This window comes from Salvelinus alpinus, chromosome 6, assembly GCF_045679555.1.
Source record: "Salvelinus alpinus chromosome 6, SLU_Salpinus.1, whole genome shotgun sequence".
Taxonomy (NCBI): domain Eukaryota; kingdom Metazoa; phylum Chordata; class Actinopteri; order Salmoniformes; family Salmonidae; genus Salvelinus; species Salvelinus alpinus.
In genome coordinates this window covers 30,436,886-30,460,312 of record NC_092091.1, presented here as the reverse complement: position 1 = coordinate 30,460,312, position 23,427 = coordinate 30,436,886, and the positions used below count along the sequence as shown (strand labels likewise).

Below are 23,427 nucleotides of genomic sequence, written 5' to 3'. Positions count from 1 at the left end.
TGGAACATATCCCAGTCCACGGTATCGAAGCAGTCTTGAAGCGTGGAATCCGATTGGTCAGACAAGCGTTGGATAGACCTAAGCATAGGCGCTTCCTGTTTTAGTTTCTGCCTATAGGAGGGGAGCAACAAGATGGAGTCATGGTCAGATTTGCCAAAAGGAGGGCCGGCGAGGGCCTTGTATGCATCGTGGAAGTTAGAGTAGCGGTGGTCGAGTGTGTTACTTGTTCTCAGATTAGCTTTGTTAAAATCCCCAGCTACAATAAATGCAGCCTCAGGATATATGGTTTCCAGTTTTCATAAAGTCCAGTGAAGTTCCTTGATGGCCGTCTTGGTATCCGCTTGCGGGGGGATATACACGGCTGTGACGATAACCGAGGAGAGTTCTCTTGGGAGATAATACGGCCGGCATTTGATTGTGAGGAATTCTAGGTCAGGTGAACAAAAGGACTTGAGTTCTTATATGTTGTTACAATTACAACATGAGTCGTTAATCATGAAACATACACCCACGCCCTTCTTCTCACCAGAGAGATGTTTGTTCCTGTCGGCGCGATGCACTGAAAATCCCATTGGCTGTACGGACTCCGCAGCATGTCCCCAGCTAGCCATGTCTCCGTGAAACAGAGTATGTTACAATCCTGGATATCTCTTTGGAAAGCAACTCTTCGCCTAATTTCGTCGACTTTGTTAACTAGGGACTGGACATTAGCGAGTAATATACTCGGAAGCGGTGGGTGGTGTGCGTGCATCCGAAGCCTCACTAGAAGACCACTCCGGCACCCTCTCCTCTGACGGTGTTGTTTTGGGTCGGCCTCTGGAGTCAGTTCAAATGCCCTGGGAGGTGCAGACAAAGGATCCGCATTGGGAAAGTCGTATTCCTGGTCGTAGTGCTGGTTGTGCTAGTAAGTTAATGTCTCTCTGTCACGCCCTGACCTTGAGCCTGAGTTGGGGTGGGCATTCTATGTTTTTTTCCTATGTTTTCTATTTCTATGTGTTTGGCCTGGTATGGTTCCAATCAGAGGCAGCTGTCTATCGTTGTCTCTGATTGGGAACCATACTTAGGTAGCCTTTTCCCACCTGTAGTTTGTGGGTAGTTGTTTCTTGTTTTGTGTTGTTGCACCTTTCAGGATTGTTTCGATTTTAGTTTCTTACATTCACTTTGTTATTTTGTATTTTCGTGTTCAGTTATAATAAATTAACATGGACACTTACCACGCTGCGTTTTGGTCTGATTTTTCCTGTTCCTCAGATGAAGAAGATCGTTACACTCTCTGATATCCAATAGTTCTTCCCGGCTGTATGCAATAACACTTAAGGTTTTCTGTGCTAACAACGTAAGAAATAACACATAAAAAAACTAAATACTGCAGTTTCCTAAGGACTTGAAGCGAAGCTGCCATCTCTATCGCGCCATCAACCTCTAAACTACTGTACCTGATGCCCATAGCAGTATTTCATTCATCTTTTTTGGCCATTATGACTGGCTGATAGTTACAGACCAATAGACCATATAGGCATGCACACATGGCTCACACACACACACACACACACACACACACACACACACACACACACACACACACACACACACACACACACACACACACACACACACACACACACACACACACATACACACGTAAGCACACTCATGCACACACATACTTGTGACAACCCCCCCTCCCTTCAGAGAGTCATCCCAGCATGTGAGCGACATGAAAGCCAAGCGAGGTAGATAGAGAGTGAGAGTATGGGGGATGAAAGAGGTATAGGGAGAGATGGAGAGAGGTAGAGGAGGTAGATTTGTATAGATAGCTCCGGGGTTAGCTTGCCTGCTGAGTGGTTTATATTAGTATCATGCTCCATCACAGCCTTTCCTGTCACAGCTGAATTAATCTGTGTGTGTGTGTGTGTGTGTGTGTGTGTGTGTGTGTGTGTGTATGTGTGTGTGTGTGTGTGTGTGTGTGTGTGTGTGTGTGTGTGTGTGTGTGTGTGTGTGTGTGTGTGTGTGTGTGTGTGTGTGTGTGTGTGTGTGTGTGTGTGTGTGTGTGTGTGTGTGTGTGATGTAATTAAATGTCCGCTGCGGCTGTGACCTGCTGTGCCGCTAACACAACTAATGAAATAATCCTCCATTACATCTGTCACACTAACAGAGAGAGAGGGCAAGAGAGAGAGGGAGAGAAAGGTAGGGAGAGAGAGAGAGAGAGAGAGAGAGATGAGTGGGGAAGAGAGAGAGAATGATTGTAGACATGAAAGGAACAACCCAATGCAACACAATCCAACAAAGATGTCTAATATGAGCAGGAAAAATGACCTTGCCTGGGCTTTACAGTGTCTCAGCGGGCTGACAGTGTTGTTTAAACCCAGTCAGTCACACTCCTGTAGCTGTTCCTAGAGTGAAGCTACTCTCTTATGGATGATCCCCAGTGCTATAGCACTTTACTGGGGACTGTATAACAACCACATCAAACACTAACGTGGTGTTTCTTGGGATTGTGTGTAGAAACTCATTTATGGTTGATTTTATCATCAAGCTAACTGTAATCTGATTTTCCTGAAGACTCTATGTTGAATGATTATATTACCATGCTGGCCAAGGCCCTGCAGGGTCATTGTCCTGTATGTGTTCATACTTCATACATATTCATATCTGTAGAGGGCTAAGATCTGCCACTAGGGGGCTCAGAAACGCTGTCCTCTCCTCCCCTTTCTCTCTCCTCCCCTCCTCTCTTCCTCTCTCCCTCACAGCTCTTCATCACCTCTTTGACCTGGATGACAGGGGCGAGCGCTTGGGACCTGAGGTGTGTGTGTGTGTGTGTGTGTGTGTGTGTGTGTGTGTGTGTGTGTGTGTGTGTGTGTGTGTGTGTGTGTGTGTGTGTGTGTGTGTGTGTGTGTGTGTGTGTGTGTGTGTGTGTGTGTGTCCTAAAGCCTGCAGCCATCCACTCTGACAGAAAACAAGGAACAAATTAGAGTGGTAAAACCTCAGGGACAGAACCGTCCACACTGCCCACTGCCTCTCCCACCCCCCCCCCCCCCCCCCCCCCTCACCGCCAAGCTCCCGAAAAATACACCATTGCCACCACTATGACAAGGTCACTTTGCAAAGCAAAAACTTTCTCAGGCCAGAAGGGCAGTTCAGTCTGAGGATAGAGAGGGAGACCGAACCTGCTGTTTCAGTTGTCTATCTGTCTGACTGACCCTGTCAATATTGAGTCTCTTTCACTGATTCCTCTTCCTCTTTCCCTCCCTCAGTCCGTGTCTCGTTCTCAAACTATCCAGCTACACAGGTACCATATTAGCTTTTATACAGTTCTTATTAACAAAAACATTGTATTTATGAAGACAGGACAACTGTTAAAACAAAAGGCTGTTTCATCCTACCATCCTTCCATAAATATAGAAACACTTGAAGTTACTCCTCCCTCTCATCTTGTCTGTCAGTAGGGGAGGTATTCATGAATCTACTCCCTTCATCTCATATTGTCTGTCAGTAGGGGAGGTCTTCATGAATCTACTCCCTTCATCTCATCTTGTCTGTCAGTAGGGGAGGTCTTCATGAATCTACTCCCTTCATCTCATCTTGTCTGTCAGTAGGGGAGGTCTTCATGAATCTACTCCCTTCATCTCATCTTGTCTGTCAGTAGGGGAGGTCTTAATGAATCTACTCCCTTCATCTCATATTGTCTGTCGGTAGGGGAGGTCTTAATGAATCTACACCCTTCATTTCATCTTGTCTGTCAGTAGGGGAGGTCTTCATGAATCTACTCCCTTCATCTCATCTTGTCTGTCAGTAGGGGAGGTCTTAATGAATCTACACCCTTCATCTCATCTTGTCTGTCAGTAGGGGAGGTCTTAATGAATCTACTCCCTTCATCTCATATTGTCTGTCGGTAGGGGAGGTCTTAATGAATCTACACCCTTCATCTCATCTTGTCTGTCAGTAGGGGAGGTCTTCATGAATCTACTCCCTTCATCTCATCTTGTCTGTCAGTAGGGGAGGTCTTCATGAATCTACTCCCTTCATCTCATCTCTTCTGTCGGTAGGGGAGGTCTTAATGAATCTACTCCCTTCATCTCATCTCTTCTGTCGGTAGGGGAGGTCTTAATGAATCTACTCCCTTCATCTCATCTTGTCTGTCAGTAGGGGAGGTCTTAATGAATCTACTCCCTTCATCTCATCTTGTCTGTCAGTAGGGGAGGTCTTAATGAATCTACACCCTTCATCTCATCTTGTCTGTCAGTAGGGGAGGTCTTAATGAATCTACACCCTTCATCTCATCTTGTCTGTCAGTAGGGGAGGTCTTCATGAATCTACACCCTTCATTCTCCCAGCAGGGTCCTGTGATGGAAGGACTGAGAGAAAGAAGGAGCGATGGAGAAAAAAACACATGAAAGAGAAATGGAGAGATGGTGAGCTTGTCCCTGCAATGTAGCCATCTGTGTGTGTCTGCGAGAGAGTGTGTGTGTCTGCGAGAGAGTGTGTGTGCGTGTGTGTGTGAGAGAGTATGAGTGTGACATATGGGATGTTTCCATGTGCAAATTACTTGCGGAGAAACTGTTGCTATGGAGACTAGTAACTGGTGCGGTCGAACAACCACATGAACAGTCTGGAGGAGACCGTGGCACACACACACACACACACACACACACACACACACACACACACACACACACACACACACACACACACACACACACACACACACACACACACACACACACACACACACACACACACACACACACACACTCTCACACACACACACATACACACAAACACACACACACACACACACAAATACTTTAGCTCATTGGTCTAACCTAGTCTTGTGGTGTGCAGCAGACCCGGATTTAAGAATCGGTTGGTCACATAGACAACACACTAACACCGGAATACAACCACATCACAAAAATCATTTAAATTAAATGTATGGCGCTTGTCTTTCTCTTCTCTCTCTCCTCTTAGACACAGAGGTCATTTAGAGAGGTCATTAGCGATATTAATTCAGTATTACTCCTCAGATGAGAGCTTGGAGAAACAGACAGAGAGAAGCATTTCATTGATATGAGGAACCAGTCTCCTCAGCCGTCCCACTGTCACTGTTTTATTATCACCCGGAGTGTGTGTGTGTACGTGTGTGTGTACGTGTGTGTGTACGTGCGTTCCTTGGTGTGTGCATTCACTGTAACAGTTTTATCACTCTATGTAGCAGGGACAGCATGCGATTGTAAAAGCATACTAACTACCAGCCCAGAGGGGGAAGAAGGGGATGGAGGGGGAGAGAAAGCAAGGGAAAGAGAGAGAGGGAGAGAGAGAGAGAGAGAGAGAGAGGTACGAATGGGGAGAGAGAGCTGATGATAGAGATGGAGGATAGAGGAGAGGTGTAGAGGTTAAAGGAGCTATATGTAATATTTTTGCATTGTAATTTCAGAAAATGTCCTGATATCTGCAGTAATAGCGGAATGATAGTTTCACAATGTTTCTTTGTTTCAACAACAACAACTAAAACGTTTTGGGCCCACACAAAATTGCATAAAGATTGTTCAACCTTCTGGCTCTTGTTGTCAGAGCTTCACTCAGAGGCATGGTTATCATCGCACAAGCAGAAATTGCCCTGCCATTACCTGGTTGCTAAAATTCTATAATATTTGCCTAATTTCAGTTTATGTTACCAAACAAACAATTCATAGTGTAAAGAATCATTGTACAATCTACAGTCCATTCGGGAAACTATTCAGACCTCTTGACTTTTCACACATTTTCTTATGTTGCTTACGTTATTCTAACATTTATGAAATCGTTTTTTCCCTCATCAATCTACATACAATATCCCATAATGACAAAGCAAAAAAAGCTTTTTATCAATTTTTGCAAATAAAAAACAACAGCTGAAATATCACATTTACATAAGTATTCAGACCCTTTACTCAGTAATTTGTTGAAGAACCTTTGGCAGCGATTACAGCCTCGAGTCTTCTTGGGTATGACGCTACAAGCTTGACAAACCTGTATTTGGGGAGTTTCTCCCATTCTTCTCTGTAGATCCTCTCAAGCTCTGTCAGGTTGGATGGGGAGTGTTGCTGCACAGCTATTTTCAGGTCTCTCCAGAGATGTTCGATGGCTTCAAGTCCGGGCTCTGTCTGGGCCACTCAAGGACATTCAGAGACTTGTTCCAAAGCTACTTCTGCGTAGTCTTGGCTGTGTGCTTAGGGTCGTTGTCCTGTTGGAAGGTGAACCTTCGCCCCCAGTCTGGGGTCCTGAGCGCTCTGGAGCAAGTTTTCATCAAGGATCTCTCTGTATTTTGCACATCTTTCCCTTGATCCCTGTCGCTGAAAAACATCCTCACGGCATGGTTCTGACACCATGCTTCACCGTAGGGATGGTGCCAGGTTTCCTCCAGACGTGACGCTTGGCATTCAGACCGAAGAGTTCAATCTTGGTTTCATCAGACCAGAGAATCTTGTTTCTCATGGTCTGAAAGTCCATTAGGTGCCTTTTGGCAAACTCCAAGTGGGCTGTCATGTGCCTTTTACTGAAGAGTGGCTTCCGTCTAGCCACTCTACCATAAAGGCCTGATTGGTGTAGTGCTGCAGAGATGGTTGTCCTTCTGGAAGGTTCTCCCATCTCCACAGAGAAACTCTGGAGCTTTGTCAGAGTGACCATCGGGTTCTTGGTTACCTCCCTGACCAAGGCCCTTCTCCCCCGATTGTTCAGTTTGGCCGGGCGTCCAGCTCTAGGAAGAATCTTGGTGGTTCTTCCTAGTTCTTCCTAAACTTCTTCCATTTAAGAATGAAGGAGGCCACTGTGTTCTTGGTAACTTCAATGCTGTTTTGGTACCCTCCCAGATCTGTGCCTCGACACAACCTGTCTCGGAGCTCTACGGACAATTCCTTCGACCTCATGGCTTGATTTCTGCTCTGACATGCACTGTCAACTGTGGAACCTTATATAGACAGGTGTGTGTCTTACCAAATCATGTCAAATCAATTGAATTTACCACAGGTGTACTCAAATTAAGTTGTAGAAACATCTCAAGGATGATCAATGGAAACAGGATGCACCTGAGCTCAATTTCGACTCTCATAGCAAAGGTTCTGAATACTTTTATGTAAATAAGGTATTTCGTTTTTTTTCTAAAAACCTGTTTTTGCTTTTCCATTATGGGGTATTGTATGTAGATTGATGAGGGAACATTTTAGAATAAGACTGTAACGTTAAAAAAAATGGAAAAACTCAAGGGGTCTGAATACCTTCCGAATGTACTATAAATCGATATGAAATATCTTTTACTAACAAAACGTATTTTCAGCTGTTTGAAGCTGATGGACCAAACTGAAAGTACAAGTCTCAAGCGAGAGTAGTTTCCACTAGATTCCACAGCCACAAAGTCTCTGCTGTGCTGTGAGGAAATGGGATGCAGGAGAGGAGGGAGAGTTGTTTATATTCAGCCTAAGTATTGTTGCAATTCACCTAGCTTCCACATGGTTGAGACATTTTATACCTAGCACCTTTAAGTGTGTATAATGGGTTTCTGGGCAAGTCTTCTATATGGAGCAGCAGACTGGGTCTGAAACCTCAAAATACATGGAGCTTTCAAAGCAGAGCATGCCTATGGGAGAACACACACAAGCATGCACACGCACACACACGAGGACAATAGGGAAACCCAACAGGTTTCCACATCCTCCTAGGGAGAGTACTGATCCACTAACAGGCTTTCTACAGGGTCCACAGCAGACTGATTGGCTCTGGGTGGAATACAGTTGGAACAAATATAATTGCATTTCTATTTCATCACCCTCACGTGTGTGTGTGTGTGTGTGTGTGTGTGTGTTTGTGTGTGTTTTTGTGTGTGTGTGTGTGTGTGTGTGTGTGTGTGTGTGTGTGTGTGTGTGTGTGTGTGTGTGTGTGTGTGTGTGTGTGTGTGTGTGTGTGTGTGTGTGTGTGTGTGTGTGTGTGTGTGTGTGTGTGTGTGAAGACAACAATATGTGTTCACATCCATAAAGTTTTAAGCCATTGTGTCAGTAACAGAGTCTGCTGTTTAGTAAATCATTGTGTCAGTAACAGAGTGCCTGCTGTTTAGTGAATCATTGTGTGACTGTTGGGCAGGGTCTGGGAGTTAGGGCACATGGGTATGGACCACTCCAGGTGTTTAAGGCCAGTGCCACCTGCCTGGCGCTGAGAGAGATGGACACACATACTGGCATCACCTATGCCCCGGCACTTGTACCGACACACCTGTTAGCTACAGCTTAACACCTGCCTTTGCACCTGAAGCTAAACAATCAATGACAGCACTGTAACACTTAACAGGTCAGTATGAAGGCAGTATAAAGGCATTATAAAAGCATTACGAAGCCTTTATCAAGCAGTATTACCTTTCCTCCTGGAGTCTCTCCTGACACTGGGCCTGACAGCTGGCTGTAGTTCCGCCTCTGTTGACATCCTCAGGTTCCGCCCCGCCGGCCCACAGGCTGGTTTGATCCGGTTCTGCTCCGGTCTGTTTCCGAGGGTCCACTTCACAACGTCAGCGCTGTGTGTCTGTGTGTTTGTGGGGGCGCCGTGTGTGTGTGGGGGGGCGCCGTGGGTGTGTGTGGGCACACAGGCTCATGGGAGAGGGAAGGGCTCTAGCCCTGACACGACATCCCACACACACTTACAGAGAGCTGAGGACAGAGAGAGAGAAGGGGGATGAGAGGGAGAGAGGGAAAGGAAGGGAGAGAGAGATGGTTGGTACATTTATGAAACTTTTTTCCACACATTGATACTATCCTGTCCCAAAGAGACTTTGGAGGAGACAGGGAGATTAGGCATCCCTTCTTCCTCCCTCCCCTCTCCTTCCTTCCTCTACAGTCCTCATTCCAACTAATGCCCCACATTCCTCTTGTACCCTCCAGTGCCCATCTGTCTCCTGTGAGTTGATAGTTGCCCATAATGGCGAAGCCCCATTGTCTACGTGATGCTCGTACCTCAATCGATCTGTCTTGAAGGACGTGTGACTCATCTAAAAACTATATAGATTCTGCTCATCCACCTGACACTAGTTCCTAATTCTGAAAATGACTCGGCTCTCGTTGGCTATGACGCCCTGGCTACTACGGTAAACCATGCTCAAGCTAGCAGCCTAGTGCGAGCTTGTTTGAATGGCCACACGGTAGCTAGTTTGACATTTTGTTGATGAAGTTATAAGGCACCAACGTTATGGGACTGTTCTCAGAAATCAGCATGTATCTGACGGCTGGCACTCTGCATCGCTACTTTGTAACATTTGGCCAACGCGATAACGATAACGTCGCAGAGAGCAGTCAGCTGTGCTGTAGAACTCGTCGCGCTAATCATGGCAGAAGAGATATCATGAAAACTAATTTGTGCATTAGCTAGAACTTCACTGCACTAGCTAGCTAGCTAGAGGGGGTATTCAGCAGTGAGTGTGTGAACTGGCGTCGTTAGCGTACATGCCTTTCGTTTCATTATGGATTGATTTGAGAGTGGTTTAGCCAGCAAGCAGACACTAGTGGCACTTTTTTTTTGCACATTTCAAATTTCATACTGATTCTACCACCACAAAACACCTTAGCTAGATGTAGAATTAGGTTTTGAAGACTTGCTAATAAAACATGTTCAATATCAGCTACAGGTTTCGAGTTTTTGATCAGATCTGACTCTGACTCTTTTGAGAATGAAAGGGGGTTCAGTGGACGACGTGACCTTGGTAACCCTCTGCATTCCAACCAACAGAACTCACACACACAAACACACTCACACTGACAATACTCTTTATCAGAGTAAAACATGCTGGAGTTGTACTGTACTGAATGAGTCACTCCAATTTCTGCTATTATGGTCACTCTGCTGCAAAATGGAGGGAGAGAGAAGAGAGAGAGGGGGGGGGGGGGTAGAGAAAGGACACTAATGCAACCTCAGCTCCAAACCAGCCCCCCCTCCTCGTTTTCAATCTGCCTTTTCTGTCTATTAACTCTCTCTTTCAGGGCGTGAAAGTAGCTTCAGCTAGGTATCCTTTATTTCTAGTGGATTATTCTTCATTTGTACCAGACTGTTCAGCTGTTTATCTGTCTTATAATGTCGCCATATGTTTGTAAGTGTTGCACCACCCCTCTGTAAGTGCTGCACCACCCCAATGTGTGTGTGTGTGTGTGTGTGTGTGTGTGTGTGTGTGTGTGTGTGTGTGTGTGTGTGTGTGTGTGTGTGTGTGTGTGTGTGTGTGTGTGTGTGTGTGTGTGTGTGTGTGTGTGTGTGTGTGTGTGTGCGCGCGCGCGCGAGTCATGCCTGCGTACGTGCGCACGTGCATATGTGCTTGGCATCTGGTGGATTTCTCTGGGGAAAGTCAGAGATATTTCTAATCTAGGCTAAGATACCTTGAGGGAGAAAGACAGATTTCAAAGAGAGAGAAGGAAGACATTCAGCATGTTGTCCTATAACAGTGGCTCAACATTAACATATCACACAATTAAGAAACATAACAACAACAACCCTGAATACTGCAATGTTTCTCAACGACCCTGGGATGTTGTAGACCAATCCCTCAGATGGTTAGCTAATTTGGACAGTTCTGTTTTAAATGTAAACCATGAAATAGAAAGATCCATACAGGTCCCTGGTATAGAAAGGTTTAGATGCACTGGTTCTGTTCGACTGTAGGAATCAGCTGTCCTATCCTGGTCTGGTCTGAGCTGAGAGATGGACATAAACATGGCTTAGTGCCTCTGAAGAACGAGAAGAGAGGAGGACAGGAGGAGAGGAGGAGGAAACAAGCGGTAAATTGGATGCCCGTAAGTGGGCCACAGCCAACAGTCGTGTGTGTGTGTCTGCCTATGTGTGTGTGTGTATATGTGTGTCCATAAACCGTACGCTGCCAAGAGGAGCTTAATGCCCAGAAATCATCTGCTTCTACACAGACACACTGGCAGAGAGGGAGGGAGGACAGCAAGGCCAATCCCTGCACTGTCACTTCTCTGTTAGGTAAATGTAAATGTCTATCTCCCTCCCTCTCTTTCTCTACTTCCCTCTCTCTCTCTTCCTCTGTTTCTCTCTCTCTCTCATTGTGTTCTGTCCATCACGCTTAGGGTGAGATTAGCAGCTACACTCATTCAGCCACTCAGCTCTCTGAATAATAAACTACCTATCTCTCATTCTTCTCCTCTCTCTCGGAGACGTAATTTACAGATTGGCAGGTAAGGGTGGTCTCGAGCGGCTAGATTGTCAAATCAAATTAAATCAAATTTTATTGGTCACATACACATGGTTAGCAGATGTTAATGCGACTGTAGTGAAATGCTTGTGCTTCTAGTTCCGACCGTGCCGTAATATCTAACAATTTCACAACAACTACCTTAAACACACAAGTGTAAAGGAATTAATAAGAATATGTGCATATAAATATATGGATGAGCGATGGCCGAACGGCATAGGCAAGATGCAGTAGATGGTATAGAGTACAGTATATATATATATGAGATGAGTAATGTAGGGTATGTAAACATTATATAATTGTATAAAGTGACTAGTGATACAGTCAGGAGTTGAGTCAGTATGTTGGCAGCGGACACTCAATGTTAGTGATGGCTATTTAACAGTCTGATGGCCTTGAGATAGAAGCTGTTTTTCAACCTCTCCGTCCCAGCTTTGATGCACCTGTACTGACCTCGCCTTCTGGATGATAGCGGGGTGAACATGCAGTGGCTCGGGTGGGTTTTACCATTCGGCCATCAGATTTGCCACCAATGCTCCTTATAGGACACATCACTGCACTCTATAATCCTCTGTAAACTGGTCATCTCTGTATACCCGACACAAGACACACTGGTTGATGCTAATTTATAAAACCCTCTTAGACCTCACTCCCCCCTATCTGAGATACCTACTGCAGCCCTCATCCTCCACATACAACATCCGTTCTGCCAGTCACATTCTGTTAAAGGTCCCCAAAGCAGCAACACATCCCTGTGTCGCTCGTCTTTTCAGTTTGATGCAGCTAGCGACTGGAACGAGCTGCAACAAACACTCAAACTGGACACTCATTCAAAGACTCAATCATGGACACTCTTACTGCTTTGCGTGATGTATTGTTGTCTCTACCTTCTTGCCCTTTATGCTGTTGTCTGTGCCCAATAATGTTTGTACCATGTTGTGTTGCTACCATGTTGTTGCCATGTTGTGTTGCTACCATGCCATGTTGTGTTGTTGTCTCAGGTCTCTCTTTATGTAGTGTTGTGTTGTCTCTCTTGTCATGATGTGTGTTTTGTCCTTTTAATCCCAACAATCTCATAGCAACACGTTTAGTTATTGTACCTACCAGCTGTAACACCTGTCCTGAGAACACCAGGAACCAGACGACTGTAGAATACTGTTAAATACTTCTGAATCCTGCAGAATACCACACGACTGCTACACTGCTGTACCGAGCACAGAGATGAAAAGAAAAGGAGAGAAAGAGAGGAGAGAAGGAATGCTGAGACAGGAGGTTAAAGGTCGTTCGAGGAGAGAGGGAGCAAAGTGCGAGAGACTGGAGAGAAAAGGAAGGGAGGGCGATAGATCCGGCAAGATAAGAAAGAAAGAGATATGAAAGATTGGATGATCAGAGAGAGAGGTAAAGTTCAGGACTGGGCGGGTTAATGAAAGCACAGAGAAAAGCAGACACCACACAGCCCAGGGAGAAAGGAGGAGAGAGGGAGGAGACTGTCTGGGACGGTTAATTGGCACCTTATATGACCCGCCAAGAATCAAACCCGTGTGGTTTGTGTGTCTTCAGACTGTGTTAGCCGGCTGAACTAAAGCCTGACTGTCAGCTGTAATAGATGACGTGGGACTTCAGACATGGTAGCAGCAGCAGCACCGCTGCAAACGGCACATTCACGTTGTGTCAGTGTCAACAAACTAACTATAGTACCATCACTATTCTCAAGACATAAATAGCCTCATATCTCATTCACCCAAAAGACGCACACACACAAACACACACACACACACACACACACACACACACACACACACACACACACACACACACACACACACACACACACACACACACACACACACACACACACACACACACACACCTCACTTCTCGTTCACCCAGTCTATTTCTAGATATGGGGCTGTAGATATCAAAGCTGTGTATTCACTACAGGGAATTCTTCTTCTAATGTTTGAAGGGGAAGGAAACAGAGATAAAAACCGGTTCTGTTTTATAAGTGTGTTTCTCCCTTGTGCCTTGTTAATCTGTTACAATGTAAATTGGACCAGTTCACCCATGTCTTTTTCCTTTTCCTTCATCACACAGCCAGAAAACTGAAGCCTCTCTGTCAGACGTGTGACTGAGAGAAGCCAGCAGGCCAGCCTAAACAGGTGAGTGATGTGCCGCATCTCTGGACGGAACACAGGAACCCTCCTCAGTCTAAATAGACTGGGAACCAGTGGAGCAGAATACTGGGGGTAAAGGAGTGATGCACTTACACATTATTCACTACAGTTCATCACTGCTATCCTGTCACACACGCTCACACACTACTGTCACATAGATGGAGAGGACAGGACAGGAGAGGGGAGGGGAGAGCTGCTGTATCATGGTGAGGTAGGTCATAAACAGCAGTGTGTCTCAATAACACTATCTAATCTAATGTCCAAAGCAGCCAGTGGCCAGCACAGAGAGAATTGACTCGGAGACATAGAGTCAGTCTGTCGTCACCCTACTTTTTCTTCTCACTGGGGTTTCAAAATTCGGATAACTTTCCCCAAATCCCCAGGTTTTCCAGTAATCCTGGTTGGAGGATTTTGGATTTCCTGCCTGTTCCAGGAATTTCTGGAAATCTTGGGAATGTTGGCAAAGATACTAGAATTTTGCAACCCTACTCCTCACCATCTCTCTCTCTTTTGCTCTCCCATTTACATACTCATATGGAGCGTTGACACAGCTCCTCAAGGTTCAAGGTAACAAGTATATCAGCTTGTCATAAAACAGTGAAGTGACTGACTCAACCCTGCTATCTTGTACGTGACGCACGCGCGAGCACACCCACACCGAACAGGAGTTATACACAGTTGGGTAGACAGACGGACGGACGGACGGACGGACGGACGGACGGACGGACGGACGGACGGACGGACGGACGGACAGACAGACAGACAGACAGACAGACAGACAGACAGACAGACAGACAGACAGACAGAGACATACATGGCTCACTATTGGTCGTTTGGGCTCAGGACATTTTTGCATATTACAATTTCAAAGTCTTGTACAAACACACAAACACACACATACATCACACACATTATGTTTGCAGCGTGAATGACTAGAACATTCCCATCCTGAATGGTTCTACACTCTCTCCTCTACGGTGTTTGAGCACCCTGTACTGTCACGTGTGTGTGTGTGTGTGTGTGTGTGTGTGTGTGTGTGTGTGTGTGTGTGTGTGTGTGTGTGTGTGTGTGTGTGTGTGTGTGTGTGTGTGTGTGTGTGTGTGTGAGTGTGTGTGTGTGTGTGTGTGTGTGTGTGTGTGCACGTGCTTGAGTGTGTGTGTGTGCGCGTGCGTGCGTGAGGTAGGTAGGTAATGATGGTGTGCTAAGCCGAGTCCCACCTTGCCAGAGAAAAGCCCCTCTAAGCCATCCATCATGCTACCACTGCTAATGATACTCACACATACTACAGATGGAGGGAGAGACGGAGAGGGGGAGAGAGACGGAAAGACACAGCCAGCATGAAGAGTGGAGTAAATGTGGTGTCACTGACAGAGGTGGAGGGAAGGAGTGTGTCTGTGTGATTGGAATGGGCAATCAGACCCCCACACTATATAGTCACTAGTTACTTCCTCCAAAGAGGAAGCTTGCTGATTCCTGGTATAAAAAGGTTGAGAGACACTGATCGGAAACCCTTCCTCCACTTCTCTCCTTCCTCCTCCCCTTTACTTCCCCTCTCCAAGTCTCCCACACAGAGGTGAAAGAGAGAAACTGTGGTGAGCTTTCTATCTCTCCCTTCCTCCATCTCTCTCTCTCCTACCATCTGTACAGTAACAGGCGTGTTACCTGTAGCATTGCCTGCAGCAACACAGTCTCTAGGGACCAGCTCTCTATTCTCTCTACCTCTAATATCTCCTTCTCTCTCTCATCCCTCTCCCTCAATCGCTTTCTCTCTGCTGGTGGGACTTGAGGAGCGGCGGTGTGATGAATTGGGATATTAGAGTCGGGCTGTGTGTGTGTGTGTGTGTGTGTGTGTGTGTGTGTGTGTGTGTGTGTGTGTGTGTGTGTGTGTGTGTGTGTGTGTGTGTGTGTGTGTGTGTGTGTGTGTGTGTGTGTGTGTGTGTGTGTGTGTGTGTGTGTGTGTGTGTGTGTGTGTGTGTGTGTTTGCCAGCCGTGCTGTAACATTCTGGAGTTTTAGTAATTAGTCCCACCTGAGTGTCTAGCGTGTGTGTGTGTGTGTCTCATGTGTGTGTGTGTTTGTAGTCTGCTCATCTCGTAAGTCTCGCAGGTGAGTAATTAAACGCACCAAAACACCTGGATCTGATTACTCTGCCTCGTTCCTCCTCCTATCCGTCTTCACCGTCCTCATCACTCCCTCCTGTCATCTTAGTTAGAGCCACACCCACGAGATCTCTCTGGTCCAATCACAACACAGACACCGGATGGCTCCTCTACCACTGGTAATGTACTATAGGCAGGGTTGGGTAGGTTACTTTCTAAATGTAATCCGTTACAGTTAATAGTTATCTGTCCAAATTGTAATCAGTAACGTAACTTTTGGATTACCCAAACTCAGTAACATAATCTGATTACATTCCATTACTTTTAGATTACTTTCTCCTTAAGAGGCATTAGAAGAAGACAAAAATGTATGTTACCAATTGAACGACATCTATTGCAGGATAAATCAATGTTAAAGTTTACATAGCTGGCCATGTATGGATGTTCAATTATATTTTATGGGTTGGTTACATAGGCTTCTTCTAAACCATCGCTTTCTACTACATATAATAATATGATTAAATTATATCTTAACATTCCAATAAATGTTATACCCCTTGATCTTCAAGAATAGGACTTGGAAATATGGAAGTATAGATTATCCAAATTGTTTTACCTGAGCATAACCCCAAAAATAACGACTTATTAGCCAGCCCTACTCTGTTGTTTATGATTTTGTTGTCATGAAGGACTGATTGGGCTCATTGATTTGAGTTGAAAAATAAATGCTGCGCTCATGGAATGGCATGCTTTGAGCACTACTGAAAAGTGCTATTTACATGTGAAAAATGAATGCCATATGCTGCATTTGCTATAGGCCTATTGTTTACCTTATTGTTGGTGACACTTTGATAGCTTGATAATATGCAGCTGTTTAAAGGGCAAATCCACAGTTGAAACAATAACAAAACGGACGCCCTGCCTCTGTTTTGGTAAAAATGTGAGGGATGGGCCTGGAGAAATGTAACCACTCTCAGATTAATAGACAGAGCTATGGATGTAAGGACTGACCATCCATTATATCAAAATGATTGTTTTAACCATGTTATGAGGCTATACAGTGTTTGTTTACTTTTACGATGTTTACAAATATTGGAATAAAACAAGTTTATATTTTGGGTTGTGTGACAGTTGAAATACGCTCATGAGGGATTTGTAAGTTATATTCTTCAAGAATCAATGGATATATACATATATATATTTATTTATATATATATATATAATTCGTAAGTCTTAAAATTGATGTAGCAACTACAGATTGCCCCTTTAAGTCTATCACAAGTGTGCAAGTTTGAGCATGTGTCCATTAGGTCTATGGATTTTTTTTTATCATCATGAATTAGATTGAGCAATACAGGCCCCACTTTAATTCCATAGGCTTGCATCCGCACTATGCAGCTGTTGCAAGAGCGCATTTTTCACTGGCTGTCCATTGGTTTCAAAAACAATGAAAGATAGGCAGCTTAAACTTCTTGAATTCAACCATTATTGGGTTCAAATACACATTTAGATTTGTGAACAGCCATCCACAACAACCACAATCCGTAAGGCGCAAATAGCTAAATAAGAGAGCAGCAGTGTGATTCACATCAATGCGCCATGTAGATATCAATAGTACTGTAACGACCCTGGGTTTATAAGCGCGGAAATCGACTCTGCCGCATGAGCATGCTTTTGCGGCACAGTCGATAGCGCGCCGGACTTCGGGCTAGAAGGTCGAGGGTTCGAGACCTGCTCCCTGCTTGTTTCATTACATTGGTGTCAGAAGTGATCGGACCTCGCATCCACGACAGTGCGTGTGCTTGGCCGGTGAGCGCGTTCCTGTAAGACGTAGAGTCGCAAGCTAGCGCGAGGACGCGCTCTTTGAAAGGAGGGAGTAGTGTAACGACCCTGGGTTTATAAGCGCGGAAATCGACTCTGCCGCATGAGCATGCTTTTGCGGCACAGTCGATAGCGCGCCGGACTTCGGGCTAGAAGGTCGAGGGTTCGAGACCTGCTCCCTGCCTGTTTCATTACAGTACGTTATATCTGTTTCGCCGTAGACTACACCACTGCTGTAGACTACACCACCACATCCTTACTTCCAAGCGTTTATTACAGTAGGATCATTTTTGGATGCCGACAGCAGTCGCACCATTGGAAGACATGGCTTGGACTGTAGCCTACAAAAACCTAATCCTGCTCTTTTCCCGCGATCCATCAAACACATTCGCTGTGTCATCATAGCGGTCTCTGATTTGTGGTCAGACTCGCTCAGATGGAAGAAACTTCAATTTGCGCCTTTTTTCAATGCTAATTTGAATGTTATTATGAAAACAGAGAAGTGTCAAATATTTATTTTCGCAAACATCCTTTCTGAATTTAAAAGCAATCTTCGAAGTAATCATGTAGTTTTTCAAAGGTATCTGTAAACCGATTACAATATTCTAGCTAGTAACGTAACGGATTACAGTTACCGGTTTTTGGTAATCCCTTACATGTAACAGATTACATTTAATCCGTTACTCCCCAACCCTGACTATAGGTAATATTCAATCAATGAGACTCAGCACATTAAAGCCATGGCAGGGTGTTAGAGTCAAGGCTGTATGTGCGTGTGAGTGTGTATGCATGTATGAGTGGGTGCCTATGTGAATACATGTGTGGGTAAATCAGTCAGGGTGAGCTCTGAAAGGGTGATTTAAGACACAGTCAGAGAATTGCAGGTCCATTGAGATGTTACCAGTTAATACTGACTCTAACCTTAACCTCCCCCTCCTCTCCTCTCCTTTTCTCTCCTCTATCCCTCATCTCCTCTCCTCTATCCCTCCTCTCCTTTTCTCTCCTCTATCCCTCCTCTCCTCCGGGCAGAGGAAAGGAGAGGAGGAGGAATGCTACAGACAGAGACCCCGGGCGGAGGAAAGGAGAGGAGGAGGAATGCTACAGACAGAGACCCCGGGCGGAGGAAAGGAGAGGAGGAGGAATGCTACAGACAGAGACCCCGGGCAGAGGAAAGGAGAGGAGGAGGAATGCTACAGACAGAGACTCCGGGCGGAGGAAAGGAGAGGAGGAGGAATGCTACAGACAGAGACCCCGGGCAGAGGAAAGGAGAGGAGGAGGAATGCTACAGACAGAGACCCCGGGCGGAGGAAAGGAGAGGAGGAGGAATGCTACAGACAGAGACCCCGGGCGGAGGAAAGGAGAGGAGGAGGAATGCTACAGACAGAGACCCCGGGCGGAGGAAAGGAGAGGAGGAGGAATGCTACAGACAGAGACCCCTGGCAGAGGAAAGGAGAGGAGGAGGAATGCTACAGACAGAGACCCTGGGCGGAGGAAAGGAGAGGAGGAGGAATGCTACAGACAGAGACCCCGGGCGGAGGAAAGGAGAGGAGGAGGAATGCTACAGACAGAGACCCCGGGCGGAGGAAAGGAAAGGAGGAGGAATGCTACAGACAGAGACCCCGGGCGGAGGGAAGGAGAGGAGGAGGAATGCTACAGACAGAGACCCCGGGCGGAGGAAAGGAGAGGAGGAGGAATGCTACAGACAGAGACCCCGGGCGGAGGAAAGGAGAGGAGGAGGAATGCTACAGACAGAGACCCCGGGCGGAGGAAAGGAAAGGAGGAGGAATGCTACAGACAGAGACCCCGGGCGGAGGGAAGGAGAGGAGGAGGAATGCTACAGACAGAGACCCCGGGCGGAGGAAAGGAGAGGAGGAGGAATGCTACAGACAGAGACCCCGGGCGGAGGAAAGGAGAGGAGGAGGAATGCTACAGACAGAGACCCCGGGCGGAGGAAAGGAGAGGAGGAGGAATGCTACAGACAGAGACCCCGGGCGGAGGAAAGGAGAGGAGGAGGAATGCTACAGACAGAGACCCCAGGCGGAGGAAAGGAGAGGAGGAGGAATGCTACAGACAGAGACCCCAGGCAGAGGAAAGGAGAGGAGGAGGAATGCTACAGACAGAGACCCCGGGCGGAGGAAAGGAGAGGAGGAGGAATGCTACAGACAGAGACCCCGGGCAGAGGAAAGGAGAGGAGGAGGAATGCTACAGACAGAGACCCCAGGCGGAGGAAAGGAGAGGAGGAGGAATGCTACAGACAGAGACTCCGGGCGGAGAAAAGGAGAGGAGGAGGAATGCTACAGACAGAGACCCCAGGCGGAGGAAAGGAGAGGAGGAGGAATGCTACAGACAGAGACCCCAGGCAGAGGAAAGGAGAGGAGGAGGAATGCTACAGACAGAGACCCGGGCGGAGGAAAGGAGAGGAGGAGGAATGCTACAGACAGAGACCCCAGGCAGAGGAAAGGAGAGGAGGAGGAATGCTATAGACAGAGACCACAGGCAGAGGAAAGGAGAGGAGGAGGAATGCTACAGACAGAGACCCCGGGCGGAGGAAAGGAGAGGAGGAGGAATGCTACAGACAGAGACCCCGGGCGGAGGAAAGGAGAGGAGGAGGAATGCTACAGACAGAGACTCCGGGCAGAGGAAAGGAGAGGAGGAGGAATGGATGTGAGAGGAGGGGTGGGGTGGAAGGGTGGGGTGGAAGAAGGGCTTGCAGGGATGGAGGGAGGAGTGGAGGGGACAGGTTAAAGAAAGGGAGATGAGAGACAAGACTACGTCAGACTTATTAGAGAGCAGGGTAGACCTTTATATTAACTCCACATAATAAAGCATTAGAGAGCAGGGTAGACAATATATTAACTCCACATAATAAAGCATTAGAGAGCAGGGTAGACAATATATTAACTCCACATAATAAAACATTAGAGAGCAGGGTAGACCTTTATATTAACTCCACATAATAAAACATTAGAGAGCAGGGTAGACCTTTATATTAACTCCACATAATAAAACCTTAGAGAGCAGGGTAGACATTTATATTAACTCCACATAATAAAACCTTAGAGAGCAGGGTAGACCTTTATATTAACTCCACATAATAAAACATTAGAGAGCAGGGTAGACCTTTATATTAACTCCACATAATAAAACCTTAGAGAGCAGGGTAGACCTTTATATTAACTCCACATAATAAAACCTTAGAGAGCAGGGTAGACCTTTATATTAACTCCACATAATAAAACCTTAGAGAGCAGGGTAGACCTTTATATTAACTCCACATAATAAAACCTTAGAGAGCAGGGTAGACCTTTATATTAACTCCATGTAATAAAGCATTTATAGTGGATAAGTAAATAGTTGATTCATAATTTATGAATCATTACTACCACATCTGTAAATGTTAATAACTTATTTATTCACACATTCACACATAAAAAATAAACGTTTAAAGTATTGAATCATGATTTATAAGAAAAGTCATGAGATGTTTAATATACTGTAGGTCCTTATAAATCTTTTACTAACCATAAATTAAAGGGATACCGCGGTATTCCGAGATTTAGGTCATTTTTCGACAGTCAGATGAACTCATGGTAGCATTCTTATGCCTCTGTATGCTGTTTGTAGATGGTTGAAGATGTCATATCGTTAGCTGGAAATCTCCCGGTACAGTAGCCAGATCTCTCTATTCCTCTCTCTCTCTCTCTCTCTCACACACACACACACACACACACACACACACACACACACACACACACACACACACACACACACACACACACACACACACACACACACACACACACACACACACACACACACACACACACAGCTTTAAAAGTAAATGTGTGTGACTATAGTAAAAAAATAACTGGCTCTATGGATACAAAGAACAAAGAGCTTTTAAACTTGTCCAACAACGAAAACACTGTAACCATCTGTATTGTTCACATAACTTTACACGCATAGGCCTACACACACCTTCTCTCTCACTGGGCGAGTTCGTTTGCATGGCCCGCTGCCACAGGTGGGCGGAGCATGCATATTTGAAGGACCCGGGCCATTAATGAACTCGCCCACTTACTCCCGCTCTCATACATATCCTCTCTCACACACCCACTCTTGCATATGCAGCCTACCTTTGAAGCATCTCTTTGAGTAGCCTACTCCTTTTCAATTCATCCTGTGCCATCCACATTTAGAAAATAGCGGCTCGTGAGTAGTTTAAAACGGTCCGTTACATGCGCACGAATCAGCGACAGAAAGAAAAAACATAGCTCCAGTAATATTGGGCATAACTTTGACATGATTTTGTCTAGAAGCACACGGTCTTCAGCGATGTAAAGACGTTTCATGTAAAGCAGCAAGCAATGACTGTAGCTGTGTTCCGTTTTGTGTTTAAAAGGCTCCATGCAGAAACGTGCGCTTAAAAGGTTCCGCGTTATCGCATTACTAACACGTTAAACTTTCACATCCTTAGTTTTGAGTTACCAGTGTAATTTCTTGAGTGACTCAAAAAAAGATGACATGCCATTGGTAGACATTCCAGCAGTACCTGATGCTCCTTAACACTAGAACCGCTAAAGCAGTCATTTGAACTGCTCATGAATTTAAACCAATTATTGCTCTGCCATTTTTAAAGTCATTTTTTGAATGGTTTTCCACATTGCCCCTCCTCCTGACAGTAGGGCCTGCTCCATTCCTTCTACCGACAGTAGGGCCTGCTCCATTCCTCCTCCTGACAGTAGGGCCTGCTCCATTCCTCCTCCTGACAGTTGAAAGTGCGGTTGATAATCACCTCGATAATTGCCTCGAAAATGAACCGAAACTATTCCGAAACTAATTTCACACATATAACAACAGATTAAATAAATGAAGTAAAGCATGATGGGGGAGAATGGGTGAATTGATGAGCGGGGGAAGCGAACGATGCATAATTATGTCATCACTAACTGTGAATGAAGAACAGGGCGGGCCATTCTATTGCATTGATCTATTCGAATTATAATCTCAAAATGGGATGTACAGTAATTTATATCAGTCCACCGAATCGAAATAGTCTTATCAATCTGGCCTACTTGGAGTACATTTACAATGGCAAGAAGACAAAGATAAATGCTGAACATGCTGCATTAGCGTTTCTACAAAATCGGAAGGAAAACGACTCAAATGGTGTGGGGGGAAAAAATGATCAAGACATCTATGATTATTCTACTGATTCTGTGCCTCAGCCTGAACCGAAACCTGCGAGCCCGAAGTGCAAAAAAGCCAGAACGGTGCGCACTGAGCAGGAGCCCGCGTCACCACCAAATGAAACAGTGAGACAGGAGAGAGGACACCGTTTGGACAGAACAAGCCGGTGATAATGCTGCGGGAAGATTATCAGCACAAAATGTCACCCCTGAGAGAGCAGGCCCTACATCTCAATCAAAAAACGACATCAGCAACGCACTCACCAGCTTTTGTGGTTTATGTAACATGGATTTTAGAGGAGGCTGGTGGTAGGAGCTATAGGAGGACAGGCTCATTGTAATCACTGGAATGGAATGATTGGAATGGTGTCAAACATGTGGTTTCCAAATGTTTTATGTGTTTGATTCCGTTCCAGCCATTACAATGAGCCCATCCTCCTATAGCTCCTCCCACCAGCCTCCTCTGATGTACATGCTCCAACTGATGCCATCGGGTGAAGATATACAACATGTAAGCACGAGCTGACAATAAATTGAACATTTTTGACTGCTGTCATATCAACACTTATATTCATTATAATGCCATTATTGCTTTTTCACAATTTATCAAGCACGCTTGGAGCTTATAAAGATGTTCAGGCTACTGATGTTTTCATCATTTGACCATGCCTCTTGGTGGTTGGGGTACTCTTTTAGTCATCATAAAAAGAAGATGTTACCACGTTCTAACACATATGTTTCTGTTACAAAGTTGTAACAACTGCACTCCACAAATAAAATTGATTGAACACTTGAATGTGTTTTTAGTTTTTACATATAGCCTTCAGAAACATAAACAAATGAAAATGCTATTGTGTTATTTGAAGAAAAATAAAGTTATTCTATTGTTACCCAAGACCTTCACAAACACAACCAAATTATTATTTTTGTGAAA

General features: G+C 45.4%; 1 protein-coding gene across 13 annotated transcripts in view; it reads right to left on the bottom strand.

Moving 5' to 3' along the window:
• dab1a (DAB adaptor protein 1a) overlaps positions 1-23,427 on the bottom strand; it is a 133,987-nt gene that overhangs the window by 44,055 nt on the left and 66,505 nt on the right. For 12 of the 13 annotated variants that reach the window (XM_071406269.1, XM_071406267.1, XM_071406266.1 and 9 more), the window contains exon 2: positions 8,382-8,669. In XM_071406269.1, coding sequence (XP_071262370.1) covers positions 8,382-8,448 — 67 coding nt within the window. In that variant the 5' untranslated portion in view covers positions 8,449-8,669. Of the gene's footprint in view, positions 1-8,381; positions 8,670-12,316; positions 12,594-23,427 lie in introns of those variants that run through there. The other variant, XM_071406268.1, reaches the window with a different exon arrangement.